The sequence below is a fragment of the Fistularia commersonii genome, chromosome 11 (assembly GCF_037954325.1).
Source record: "Fistularia commersonii isolate RoL2024-O1a breed Wild chromosome 11, RoL_Fcom_v1.0, whole genome shotgun sequence".
Taxonomy (NCBI): Eukaryota; Metazoa; Chordata; class Actinopteri; order Syngnathiformes; family Fistulariidae; genus Fistularia; species Fistularia commersonii.
The window spans coordinates 16,079,261-16,093,384 of NC_141294.1; the positions used below are offsets into that span (position 1 = coordinate 16,079,261).

Consider the following 14,124-nt stretch of genomic DNA (forward strand, 5'->3'; position numbering starts at 1 on the left):
AACCCAACACTGTTCTCAAATGTCAAACGCTAGAAACAGGAGGTTTCACTGGTTTCATGTCTTCAAACCCTGAGCAATTTAGGAAATTGATTTCATATCAAAACTCTGACAGTCATGGACCCGGTAATGTATAAAAGGTTTAATCGATAAAAACATCACATTATCAACGGTAGCAAACATTTATATCAAAAATCTCTCGTCCAGCAGTGTCTTGTTGACCAGGTTCTTCCTTCCCAGGGATTTGCGTATGAGGCGGAATATCTGTAAAGAACAACACGTTAAAAGTATTCAGTCTCCTTTTTCAACACGATGATAGCAGCCTCCCTCGGCCCTGACCATTTGCTGGATGTATGTCAGCACCGCAGCCAGGACAAAGTTCCGCGATCCAAGGTCGACGACACAGAAGAACAAGGTGTCAAAGATCAGCAGCGTGGCCTCATTCCCATAGAAGAGTGTATTGCTGAAGGAGTGGGCCTCATCTATAGTGGACAGTACACACACACACACACACACACACATAAATATATACAGATATGATATATATGTAAACACACAGACAGATATGTGCAGCATGTCTAGGCCAGAGGTCATCACCGTTATAGAAGATGCTCTTCTCATTGGGTTCAAGGAACTCCATCCCAATGACCCTCTCCAATGCCAGTTTGTCCTTCACTATGTAGTCCATGTCTGGGTGGGCCTGAGGAAAAAAGTAGCATACAGGTCAGATCGTCAATATTCGACAACTTCTGGGCCAGAGGTCGGCAACACCATAATAAGTACTGCATTTTGGACTTATTTTACTTAAGTTCATTAGCTTTTTTTAAATTGCATTCGCTATTTGAAGATTATGATGACCAAATAACACTATAAGAAAACATGTAAAATTCATAATATGGACTGATGTGTCTTTTTGTGAGATTTTCAAGCCCTAATGTACAGACACTGTGCGCTGAGGTTCAGGAGAAAAAAAATCACATTGACCAGGTGAAATAGGCATTTCAATGGCCTATTATGTGGCAAATGTTCTAAAATAGGATTTTTTCATTCAGGCTGACAGTTGACAGCTGGGATTTTGTGATTGCTGGAGGTGGACTCATTGAAGTTGGCAATTTATTTCCTAATGCGAGGAAGACTCAAACAGACGAAAAGTCAGCTCTCAAAAAAAAACACCTCAACTTACTAAGGTGTTTGTTTTGGGTTTTTTTCCCCACACAGAAATAAAAAATTGTTTTTTTTGGAGCTGCTGTTTGTTGTTTTCATAAATGCAACAATGCAACACACCACGCACTTTATATATATATATATTTACATTGATATATATATATGTATATATATATGTCTATATGAATATATAGACATATATATACAAATATGAATAAAAGCATATATACATACATAGATATATACAAACATACAAATATTAATACATATAGATATATACACATATGTGTATACATACATAGATGATTTAGATACATTTGTATATTCATATAGACAAACATGTATATGCACATATACATAAATATATGTACATATGTATATGTACATAAACGTATATATGTACATATTTATCTATACGTATAAAAATACATATATACAAACATATGTATAAATAGTTATACGTATATTTACACTCATGTGAATATAGATATACATGGATAAACGTACACATGTATACATCTATACATAAATGTATATATCCATAAAAACATAAATACATGTTCATTTGTGGATGAACAGAAAAAAAACATATATATGTCCATTTATATATAAATATACAGATAAACATGACTATATCATATAATTACATACACATGCATACATATGCATGGATACATACACATAAATATATATATAAACACACATCCATATTTACACATACATGTATACATAAATTGATATATGTATATAAATATATATACATATATTTACCCATGTATACATATGAATATATATATATGTATACACATGTATGAATACAAAGATAGACATTTATGTATGTATTTGCATATATACAAATAATGTATAAATGTATATATACATACATACAGACATGTATTCACATATATATATACGTATATAGAAATACGTATAAACATACATCTTTACAAACATATACACATGTATAAACAAACATACATGTTTACAGATATATATATATATACATATAAATACATGTATACATACCTATATATATTAATATACATATAGACATACTTATATACATATATATAGAAAGTTATATACTTATAAATTCATATTTACACACAGACACATATATATGTATATATATATTAAAACACATATAAACATACATATACAATACTCTTTACATACATGTATGTATGTATATAAGATGTATAGATATATGTATATATAAACATATATACACGTATACACATATATACATCTATACATACATGTATGTACATAGATAGATAGATATATACATTCATATGCATATACATACATATAAATGTAGATATAGATGTATATGAAAACATATATATGTATAGAAATATACACACATGTATGCCAATATATATATATATATATATACACACACACACATTCATATACATATATACATGTATTCACACAAAATTTATACTCAGCCATACACATATATACACATATATATACATACATATATACTAATATTTATATTTAAAAACATATACATACATATATACATACATGTACATTTATTCAAATATATAAATGAATGTACCAATATTCATTTACATATATATATATATATGCATTCATACATATACATTTATACATATTTACACATGGATATACACATACATATAAACATGGAAAAGCACATACGCAAATATATATATATATATGTATACAAACATATATCTATTCATACATACATATTTACACTTATATACATATAATGTACACACATACATATATATGTGTAGAGACACACATGTATGCATACATATGTACACTATATATATACATAAATATATACATAATTAGATACATATATGTACATATGTATATATATACATATATATGTAAACAAATGCACATATACACATATACATATATATATACAAACATGTATATATATGATTACATATAATATATTTACATATATACATGTATATATAATCATATGAATATATATACATGCATTCATACATATACATTTATACATATTTACACATGGATATACACATACATATTAACATGGAAACATACATATTCATATATATATATATATATATACATACGAAAATACATCTATACATATATATATGTATATACATACATACACGTGTGTACATATATACAAACATAGGTACAAATTCATACATACATATTTACACATATACATATACTGTATACACATACATATGTACATGTATACACATACGAATACGTATATAGACACACATGTATGCTTATATATATATATATATATATACACATAAATATATATATATATATACATAGATACATATATGTATTTATATAAATGTATATATATATGCAAACATAGAGAATATATTGGTAGATGGATGCTGGAATTGGAGCTGCCAGACAAGAGGTCTCGAGGAAGAACAAAGAGAAGATTTATGGAGGTTGTGAGAGAGGATATGAAGGTAGTTGGTGTGAGAGAGGAGGATACAGAGAATAGAGTCAGATGGAGAAAGTTGACTATTTCACAGCCAACTGTGGGTCGCCACAGTTGGCTGTGGCGACCCCTGACGGGAAAAGCCGAAAGGAGAAGAAGAAGATATATATATGCAAACATATCCATAGATATATATACATATATATACACGTAATATATTTACATATATACATGAATGTGCATATAATCATATAAATATATATATATATACATGTATTCATACATATACATATATACCGTACACACATAACTATATACGCATATATATGTATATATACATACATACATAATTTACATATATGCATTTATACACATACATATATGTACGTATATACATACATGTACAGATATATGTATACAGTTATACATGTATGCATACATATAAACATATACATGAAAAAATACATTTATATATAAATGTATGTATATATGTATATTATACATCTATATAAAAAAAAATATATACATACACATATATGTATATAAATACATGTAAATATATACATACACACATCTATATAAAAGATATATATACATGCATATACACATATATGCATATACATATTTAAACACACATATAAATACACATATATACACATATACATACATGTACACATTTACATACATGTACATGTACATATTTACATATATGTACAAATATTTTTACACATATTCATATATACACATATACAATACATACATACATAAATTCATACACATACATACACACATATATATCCATACATACATATATACATACACGTACTTATATATGTGTTTGTATATACACATATACAATACATACATACATAAATTCATACACATACATACACACATACATATCCATACATACATATATACATACACGTACATATATACATGTATACACACACATATATACATATTTATATACACACATTTACATACATCTATCAACACAGACACGTATATATATCTATATACTAATACATAGATATACCCACACTCACACACATCGTAAAAGTAACAAAATTACACATTCATATTCATTTTTTTGGCTTTTAATTGCTTGTTGTCTTCTCCCTGGGTAGTGGGTCCAAATGGAGAGTCTAAGTCTGCAGACCCTGACCTAGGCTGTTGGACAGCAAAGAGAAAAACCGGTATTTTGTGTGACTTTGTACTCACGTGATCAATAATGGAGCCCAGGAAGTGGTTCATGGTGTGGTAGACCCGAATGTTCTGCTCAGGCTGGCCGGCCGAGGAGGAGTCTGTGAGTCTGGACGGCCCGTTCCTCTGGAGAAGGAAAGACACACTAAAATCACCCGAAGGTCACTCATCCCGTTTGTCCGAGAACTTCCGGCTACGGGAGCCGCTACTGACCCGAACGAACGAGTCCCGGATCCTGTCGTACTGCAGCCGCAAGCGGTCGGTGAGGGACACCTGGAAGGTCTGGATGTCCGACTGGGGGAGGAGACCTCTCTGACCACACAGTGACTCCTTGAGAAAGAAGCAGGCAGCTGAAGGAGGAGGATTCACACAAAGAGAAAACGCCGTCCGCGTACGCACCGCCTCTCTTTTCAGATTATTACTCATCTCCTCCATGTTGGTATCGGCGTGGCCGTGCACGGAGTGCCCGTGGATGTAGTAGCCGTAACACCGCTCGGACAGAATCAGCACGGAAATCTGCAACGACGGAGAGCGTTAAAAAAAACCCGGGGAGAAACGAGGGGTCGATGAAATACCGCCATCACGTCCCCACTCACGTTGGTGATGGAGCAGAGATCCACAAACTGGCGGATTTTGTCCCCCAAGATGTGCTCGTGGAACAGAGTGCAGAAAATCACCTGGACGGACGGATGAATACGGGTATTTACGGGACACACACACACTCAGAAACAGCTGGAGGGAGAGAGGCTGGCCTCACCTGCAGGAGTCCGATGCCGAGCCACAGCGTGGTGGCCAGCCCGTAGCGGAGCGTCAGGCTGGACGGGGGCATGTAGGCCTGCGGGGACGGCCTCAAGGTGGCCACCGGCTCCCTCAGGGCGAGGTTGGAGAAGCCCAACACCTGGACAGCAGCAAAGGGCGTCAGACGTTCACAGGTTAGTGGACGACAGGCGAAGGTGTGGAAGGAGAAGGTCAACACTCAAGTGACGGTGTGTGATGTGTGTCCATGAAACTGGATCCAGAGATGTGACAGAGATTTACCTCTAGGAAGAAAAGCACGGCCAGGATCTGGAAGGTGGGGTTGATCTTCCGGATGGTCTGGATCTTGTTCCACTCGTTTGCCACGAAGTAGGTCCTCCAGATGCTGACCGAAGTCGGGTCGGGCTTCTGCTCCCCCGACGCCGCTGCGGGCGGAGGAGGTTTAAGGGTCAAAGACGGGAGCGCTAGCGGCGTAGCGGGACCAGGCGCGAGGGTACCTTTCACCGTCCTGCCCCGCGGACGCTCCCAGTCGATGAAGAACACATCCACCGTCAGCTGCAGCAGCAGCTTGTGGAGGAACTGGAGTGCCTGCGCACACAAGGTGGCGTCCACGTTACTTCCGAGAGGAGCCGACCTCCCTGGCGCTCGCCGCCAGCGTTAGCGTCTCACCTTGAGAGCGAAGGCGCAGCTGATGTACGTCACAAACTGCTCCTCCTGGGCGGGCGTGGGCAAAAACACCGACACAAACTGCTGCGCCTGGGAACAACACGGGGCCGTTAGCGAGCACGTCTGCGAGAACGCCGGCGGGTTCCAACAAATGTGTCAGAGTTATCGACTTGCCTTTAACGTCTAATGACAGCAGAGAAAAAATAAACATGAAAAGGCAAATATGAAGAGTCAGCGAAAGGAGGAAGAGAAATCCAGCAGAGACACAGCGGGCGCTAGAGAGTAACCTCAGCGGAGACGCCGCAGGAACGCCGCAAGGCAAAATTCAAACTCAGCGACGGAAGATCGGACGGAGTTTCCCGCTTCGCCAAACTCTCGCTTGGACGGGAAACAACTATTACAGCTCCCGTCCTCACTGTGAACCTCTAAACCGTGGTGTCGGAAGATTTTGGAGATGACAAGACTGGCTGAGTTTTCATTTTGGGGTGAAGCGTTCCTTCAAACATCTCACGCGTGAGAAGCTGTGTGTAAAAGGGCGAACCTTGTAGAAGATCAGCCAGTGGAGTCCGGTTCCCACGGTGACGACAAAGAAAACATTGGCCAGGTCTCCGGAATAAAACAGGAGGAACTTCACTATGGTCTGGAGGAGGAGGAGAACCGGGAGAGGAGGTCAGATCACGTGTGGTTTATGAGGTTTGTATTGAGAGCGGTTGGTAGAACATCTAGAGAGGTGGAGGTATGGTCTGGAAGGAGGTTAGCTGCAGCAAGACAGGAAACATCGGTGGATGAGAGGAACCTAAGGGGAACGGTGAGTGGAGATGAAGAAGGTGGAGGAGTTTAAGTACAGAGGATTAACAGTCCAGAGCAACACAGGGTGGAGAAGAGGTGGAGAAACATCCAGGCAGGTTGGAACCGGTGGAGAAAAAGAGTGGAGGTGAGAAGAAGCCATGGTGTCTTTAGCATGGAGACGCTGAGGAGACAGAGCCTGAGGCAGTGGAGATGAAGATGTGGAGGTTCCTCTTTGGGAGTGAGGAGGAAGTGAGGGGTGAGGATGGTAGATGTTCTGGACTGAGATGGTTTGGACAGAGAAGGGATGGAAAAGATCTGCGTAGAAGGATGCTGAGGTTGGAGGTCTAGAGGAAGACCCGAAAAGAAGCTCACGGATGGAGGAGGAGAAGAAGAAGAAGAAGACGGGTGATGGTCCTCCTACCCCGGCGTCGATTAGCGGCGAGGCGACCCTCCTCTTCCAGCTCACGGTCTTCAGCAGCGAGTAGAGCATGGCGAGGCCGCCCAGCACGCCCAGGGCCGTCTGCACACACACAAGCGCACCGGTACCACCTGACACCGGCTCACAGTCCAGCCGTCCCGTACGTGCACGCTCCACACACTCACATTCATCTTCATGTGCACCTCGCCCTGGTCCATCTCGTACTCCATGGTGAAGGTCATCTGGAGGCAGAGGCGGCAGTGAAACACGTTAGCCAAGCCCGCTCCAGACGTAAAGCACGTCTCCGAGACGCGAGCTGAACACCTTCAGGTGAGGAACACACTGATCTGCTGGTGTGTGGAAGTGTGTGTCACACTCACAGACACAGTTTGTTTGTCCATATCCGTGATGGGAACGTCTCTGTACTCCACCGTCATCAGCGGCGGGTAGACCTCCCCCCTCTGGGTGTATGGAACCAACTGGAACCTGCCGAAGACACACGCGTCAGCGCCGACCCACGCCAACCAGACGGTTCCTCCGCTGGTCTTCTCCTGACGAGGTCCTCACTGTATCCTGACTTTGGCGGCCACCCGGATGACTTTGGGCGAAGCGCTCAGGCTCTTCTCCCTTCCGCTCAGCGCGTCCACCAGGAACATGCGTCGGGAGAGGTACCAGTTCCTTATGTTCTCTGCGCACGGGGGGGGGAAACGTGGTGAAGCCCCCGAAACCTGGACGGCTATCTACATGCACACTGAGAAGATGGGAGGCCCACCGTGGTTGATGAACTGTCCGTTGTACTGCTGGTTGAACACCAGGGTGGGCAAAGGAAGCAGCCTGGTCTTCTCTCCTCCGCCCAGGTTCATGAACACGTCGTAGAACAACGGCTCAGGGTGACTGTGCACCAGCTCTGCTACCAGGAGATCACACTGCACGCAAACACATTACATTACATTACATTACATTACATTACATTGCATTTGGCAGACGCTTTTATCCAAAGCGACTTACAATAGAGGACATAGGGACTGCAAATACACTTGCAAATACACGATGCACAGGAAATATACAGAACCGTAAGCTTGGGTGAGTGAGGTTTTTTTTTTTTTTTTGACAAAGACATACACAAACGTACACACGCACACTGCATAGCCTAACTTGCTGCCTAACCTGATCTGGGGCATCAGCGCAGTAAAAAGTCCTGAAAGAGAACAGTTTTTACCTGTTTCTTGAAGGTTGAGATAGATGATGCTCGTCTTGTTGCTTCTGGAAGTTTGTTCCACCACTGAGGTAGTAGAACTGAGAGCAGTTTTGCCTGAGATCGCTTAGAGCGAGCAAAAGGTACTGCTAGTAGGTACACACACACATTACACACACACACACATTACCTCATGAGTCTTTGTGAAAGTAGATGCGCTGATGCTTGAGCTGCCCCAGATCAGGTTAGACACCATGTTAGGCTATGCAGTGTGTGTGTGTGTGTGTGTGTACGTTTGTGTACGTCTTCGTCAAAAAAACAAAAAACAAACAAAAAAAAAAACAAAACAGCTTACTGTTCTGTATATTTCCTGTGCATCTTGTATTTGCAAGTGTTTGCAGTGCTTATGTCCTTTATTGTAAGTCGCTTTGGATAAAAGCGTCTGCCAAATGTAATGTAATGCAACGTTTTGGACTTTAACTCACGCTTTCTTTGTAGGCGGTTCCAAAGTTGAAGGCTGCCGCCCGCTTCAGGTTTGTTTCTGGACAGATCTTGAGGGAGAGGAGACACCTCCGGTTCAGAGTTCACTAATGTACCATGGGGAACCACTAATAACATTAATATTCTTGTTGTGGTTGTAACCTTCCGGCAGAGACGCTGAGAACGTTTGCCGGAGGAAATGCCAGGAAATCTCACCTGGCTTCCATTTATTCTTCTACTCCTGAGAAATATTTACCTGGAGGTTGTTTCCTCCGATGCTCTCCCACCTCAGGAACTCTCCTCTGACGTTGTAAACGGCGGCGAGCAGCCTGATGTCGGTGTTCTGGCGCCGGCAGAGGAGGAAGCAGAGAAGTGAGCGGTCCGTCTCTGGAATTAGCACCTTCTAGTTCTCCCTCCTACCTTCACGCTCCCTCTGAAGCTGAACTCCACGGGCAGCGGATCGGTCTGGAGGACGCGGCTGGCCAGCCCCGGCTCGTCTCCGTAGTACAGCCAGGGCAGGCTGACTCTCCTGGAGGCGGAGAAGCAAAAAGGGAGCCCTGAGGCCGGAGATACCGAAGTAACTCCGGACGCCGGTTCCCGCCTACCAGTAGGATATGTCCTGTGTGGAGCTGAGAGCCGCTCTGGCTCTGAAGATGGTGTTGAAGAGGCCGCAGGAGTCGGTGTTGACCGTGCTGAAGGAGTGCATGTTCATCACGCACATGTTGCCCAGAGCCTGGCACGCCGTCAGGTTGGAGAACACCTGGAAGGAGGGGAGGCGTCCGGAAAAAAATGAACCCAGCGCTCGTTCTGTCCGTGGAGGACCGCCCGGGTACGTTGAGAGGCGGGGAGTAATCTATTACCAGGCATGCTGCCGACGAGGCGTACAGATTCTCCACGAACCAGGCCGACTGGACGCTGAATTTCTGCGAAGGGAGGAACGGAACGGCGCCGTCAGAGCGAGCCGTGGAGAAAACGTGGAGAAGAAGAGGAGGAGCAGGAGACTCACCAGCTGAGCAAAGTTGACGCTGGGATTGACGCTGGTGGGGAGACCGCCTGGTGGGAGGCACAGCCCCCCTGCCTGAGGGGGATACATCATGGGTATCTGCTTCACGGAGGGTGTGTGGGAAGAGGACGCCTGCCGGGACCTACCAGGATGTTGGGGGAGCTGCAGCGGCACGACGTTCGGATGAAGGACGCCTGGCATCTCTCGCACCTGAAGGACCGTTGTGGAGATGTTATGAGCCCGCAGTGTCGAAAAAAAAAAAAGCAGAGGACGCACCAGGATATGTTGCCGTTGTGACGCCACGGTTGGAACGCAACAGAAATACTAAAACATACCTCACAGGACAGTATTGTTTACATCCAGGTATTCTAGTATGGCATGAAGATACAGAACTTGCTTTGATTTATCAATTTATCAACGGTCGTGTCCACCACGGCTATGGAGTCACTGTTTGGACATGAGGCAATATCTTACCCATTTCTTCTCAATGTTTTCTGTTAGGCCCCCCTAGGAAGAAATGCGCCCCCCCCCAACTCTTTGCTGTAACTATCATTTGTCTATAAAATTGTCATATGTAAACCTCTGCACAACACTGCATCCCTATTAATATTAAAGAAACGAAAAAAAGATTATTACTTTATTAATATTATTTTTTAGTCTGTAACAGAAAAAAAATAAAGTGAATTAATTTGCATGAAATTTAAAAAAAAAAATGAATCCCTATTTAAACAAAACATTTTTTGACCGACTGACGCATTTGATACTGAAAAATAAAATTCAATAAAATCGATAAATAATAATAAATTCAAATTGATCAGCGACATTAACTCAGGAGCATAGTACAGAAAACATTTTAACCTACAAAAATAAAATGTATTTTTATCAAAATGAGGATTAATGGCTACAATGAGCTCATTTTGCAGTGCACAGCTTTTCCAAGCGGGGTTTGAAGCATGATACTGCAACTCCCAGCTCATAGTGACCACGCCAGACATACGCTTGTCACATTTCCTCGTCTTAGCTTTCGGGTGACTTTCATTTGTCTCATTATCTCAATCTCTCACCAACTTTCTTCTCATCCCTGTTCAATATTTTTCCAAGATGTTATATACGTGTTGTGAGAAGCTCCAGGCTGTCCAGGCTGCGCTTACCTGTTCCTGCACCTGTTGGGCACGGAGAAGGCAGGCTCGCTGTCCTCACAAGGCTCACACCTGGCCTGGCTCAGCAGGCTTCCGTTCATCTCCCGCTCCACTGGAACACAGAGCTCACGTTCAGCCGTTTCACACCTTGGATGAAGAGCATTTCCTTTTCCCGGCTCCTCACCCAGCACATTCCTTGCCGGACAGACGCACTGGCCCTCCTCGCTGAGGTTTCCCGGACAACTGATGCATCCGAAGCCATCTATGGTCACCGCCTGTGAAGAAACGGCCTCGTCAGCCATGCAGCAAAGCTCCTGCAGGTATTATGGGATTCTTGAAGAAGGGATGGACGTTTATCCTTCCCAGTTTCTTTATAAGTCTAGTGCAGGGGTCGGCAACCCTTAACACCCAAAGAGCCATTTGGACCCGTGTTCCTCGGAAAAGAAAACACTGGCAGCCGCAATCACTTTTTGACGTCTAAAATAAAGGTACCACTGTATATATTGCTTTTTATTACCTTTACACTTTGTATAAACAAGTCTGTAGTGTGTTGCTCCTGAAATTCACAAAGTATTATAGAGAAAATTAAATTTCATTTATGTAATGAACTCATTTTGAGCTTTGGGCTTTCAGAGCATGTAGCGGAGCCTTGACCTGAATTTTAAAAATTAATCGGGAAAAAAAATCACTGTGTCAGTAAACAATAAAAAAAATAAATATTTGCAAAATATCTTCATAGATATTTATTTTACCAGGTTTATGGGACTCCTGATCCTGAACTTCTGAGCACAGCATCTGCAAATCGGGACTTTACCGGCTGGCGGGTATACCGGCTTCCGCGAGTGTGACGTTATTTTGAGCGGCGAAACATAATAAATATTATTTTATTTAATATTTCAAGAGCACAATAATCTTCCAACTTAGAACTAAAAGTTAAAAAACAGAATTAACACAAATGAAATACACTTCAATTGAATATTTATAATTCATTTTCCCAAGCCACTCTGAGCCGCAGTGTAAAGATGAAAGAGCCGCGGGTTACCGACCCCTGGACTAGGGATTGAATTTTCTGGTTGACTGTCACTCACTTGGTTCTTTGTCAGTGCTAATCCTAACCCCAACTGTAACCCCGAAGCCCTAACCTCAATCCCACATCTCACCCCAGTCCTGACCCTGCCAGTCCACCCCAGTCCGCGGTACTTACAGGCTTGTCGGAAGGACAGGGCTGGCAGACACTGGATGTGTTGTCAGCTGTGATGGTCTGGAAGCCAGTCTTGCAAACACAACTCACTCCTAGAGAAGAGCACAAAGCAGCACAGCGCTCAGACTCAGGCTGGTGTTTTGCAGGAACGTTCGATTTCGAGCTTCTAGCAGCTCGGCGGAGTGCACACCTCCACCAACTCATCACACAGACACGGGTTTAACATCTACTTGTTCCTTTTAGTATAAAACGGAATAACCGCTCTCTGCCCTGCTTGTTACAGTTTTGAATTTTGTTCGGAAAATGGGTAACCAAACAAACTAAACTAAAGAAGAACTTCCTATTCTTCTTCTTTGGGCTGTTCCTCTCAGGGGGAGAGCAGGGAACAGGTGGAGGAACATCTGGAGAGGTGGACGTATGTCCAGAAAAAGAGAGGAACAAAGGTTAGCTGCAGCAACACAGAATACGTGAGTGGATGAGAGGAATCCAAGGGGGCTGGCGAGTCTACAGGGAGTGGAGATGAAGAAGGTGGAGGACTCTAAGTCCTGAAGATCAACAGTCCAGAGCAATGGAGAGGGTTGGGGGAGAGGTGTAGAAACATGAGCAAGCAGGTTGGAACAAGAAAAGAGTCAAGCCACAACGTCTGGTTTGGAGACGCTGAGGGGAAGACAGGAGGCAGAGCTGAAGGCACCAGAGATAAAGTTGTGGAGGTTAAAGTGAGGAGGATGGAGAGGATCAGGAAGGAGCCCAGTTTCGATGTTCTGGAGGTAAAGTCACAATGCGACGGTTTGGACATGGACAGAAGAGGGATGGTGGAGAGCTGGGTAGAAGGATGCTGAGGTTGGAGCTGGCAGGCAGGAGGTCTGGAGGAGGACCAGAGAGGAGGTTTAGGGATGGAGGGGAGACACAGACAGGAAGTTGGTGGGAGAGGAGAGGGTTAGATGGAGGCAGGTGATTGGCTGTGGGTTAGATAGAAGTAGCTGATTGCCTGACGATTAGGTAAAAGCATTTGATTGGTTGACAAGTGAAAAATGAAAACGAGGGGAATCAGTTTGCACACCTCCATATAAATGACAATAAAATACAGAAACAAACTGCATGTTTTCGCATAAAAATCAAATGCTGCTTATCTAACGTTTTTCTTAATTTCATAGATTAAAGTTAAAACCCTGGATCACCCTAAAAGCACGTTTCCATCAAACCCGCCGCTGCGTGCTCACGGCTAACGGCTAACGCCAACCGACCTGTTGCGCTCCGCCGCTGATTCGGACCGCAGGTCACACAAGACAGGCTGGAGATGTCGTAGAATTCCTCGGGCCCGCAGTCCGAGGGGGCCTGGAACGGGATAATGAACTGCTGGCAGCGGGTCCTGCCGCTATTTCCGATCAGAAGGGCGACGGTGATCAGCGGGAGTAGCCACCGGCCGTTCATGCTAGCAGCCCGCCGCCGCGTCCCCGTCGCCATGGTGAACAAGCGGTCGCGCTCGTCTACAGGGAGGTACGCGATAAACGTACGGCTAGATTTTACGATTTAATAACCCAAGAACGAATGTAAGTCGCTTTTCCCTTAATTTCTCCCTCCTTGTAAAGACGAACACTCTCATTTTGGAAATTAAAGCTTGTTTACATGTGAACTCGAGTCTATCATTCGTCCCTTTCTCTTCTTCTTCTCCG

The 14,124-nt window shown here is 42.9% G+C and overlaps 1 protein-coding gene across 1 annotated transcript; it reads right to left on the bottom strand.

Annotated features, from left to right (window-relative positions):
* Positions 1 to 127: 127 nt before the first annotated feature.
* tmem67 (transmembrane protein 67) lies at positions 128 to 14,124 on the bottom strand. Its single transcript, XM_086155920.1, has 28 exons — positions 13,696 to 14,124; positions 12,455 to 12,543; positions 11,435 to 11,525; positions 11,263 to 11,362; positions 10,258 to 10,321; positions 10,115 to 10,186; positions 9,969 to 10,031; positions 9,714 to 9,868; positions 9,529 to 9,637; positions 9,365 to 9,451; positions 9,114 to 9,179; positions 8,206 to 8,359; positions 8,001 to 8,121; positions 7,814 to 7,919; positions 7,619 to 7,675; positions 7,437 to 7,535; positions 6,768 to 6,866; positions 6,230 to 6,316; positions 6,058 to 6,148; positions 5,843 to 5,985; positions 5,562 to 5,702; positions 5,401 to 5,481; positions 5,204 to 5,320; positions 5,018 to 5,134; positions 4,823 to 4,930; positions 595 to 697; positions 337 to 479; positions 128 to 261 (listed from the first exon to the last, which is right to left on the bottom strand). The coding sequence occupies exons 1-28, from the start codon at positions 13,913 to 13,915 to the stop codon at positions 181 to 183; spliced, it is 2,964 nt and encodes a 987-aa protein (XP_086012046.1). The 5' UTR covers positions 13,916 to 14,124; the 3' UTR covers positions 128 to 180.

Excerpts from the sequence above, each read along its gene's own strand:
- tmem67 (XM_086155920.1), bottom strand. The coding sequence starts at position 13,915 with ATGGCGACGGGGACGCGGCGGCGGGCTGCTAGCATGAACGGCCGGTGG. Across the intron at positions 10,032-10,114 it reads GCGTCAACTTTGCTCAGCTG|AAATTCAGCGTCCAGTCGGC; the intron begins GTGAGTCTCCTG and ends CTCCCTTCGCAG. Across the intron at positions 5,482-5,561 it reads TCGGCATCGGACTCCTGCAG|GTGATTTTCTGCACTCTGTT; the intron begins GTGAGGCCAGCC and ends CCGTCCGTCCAG.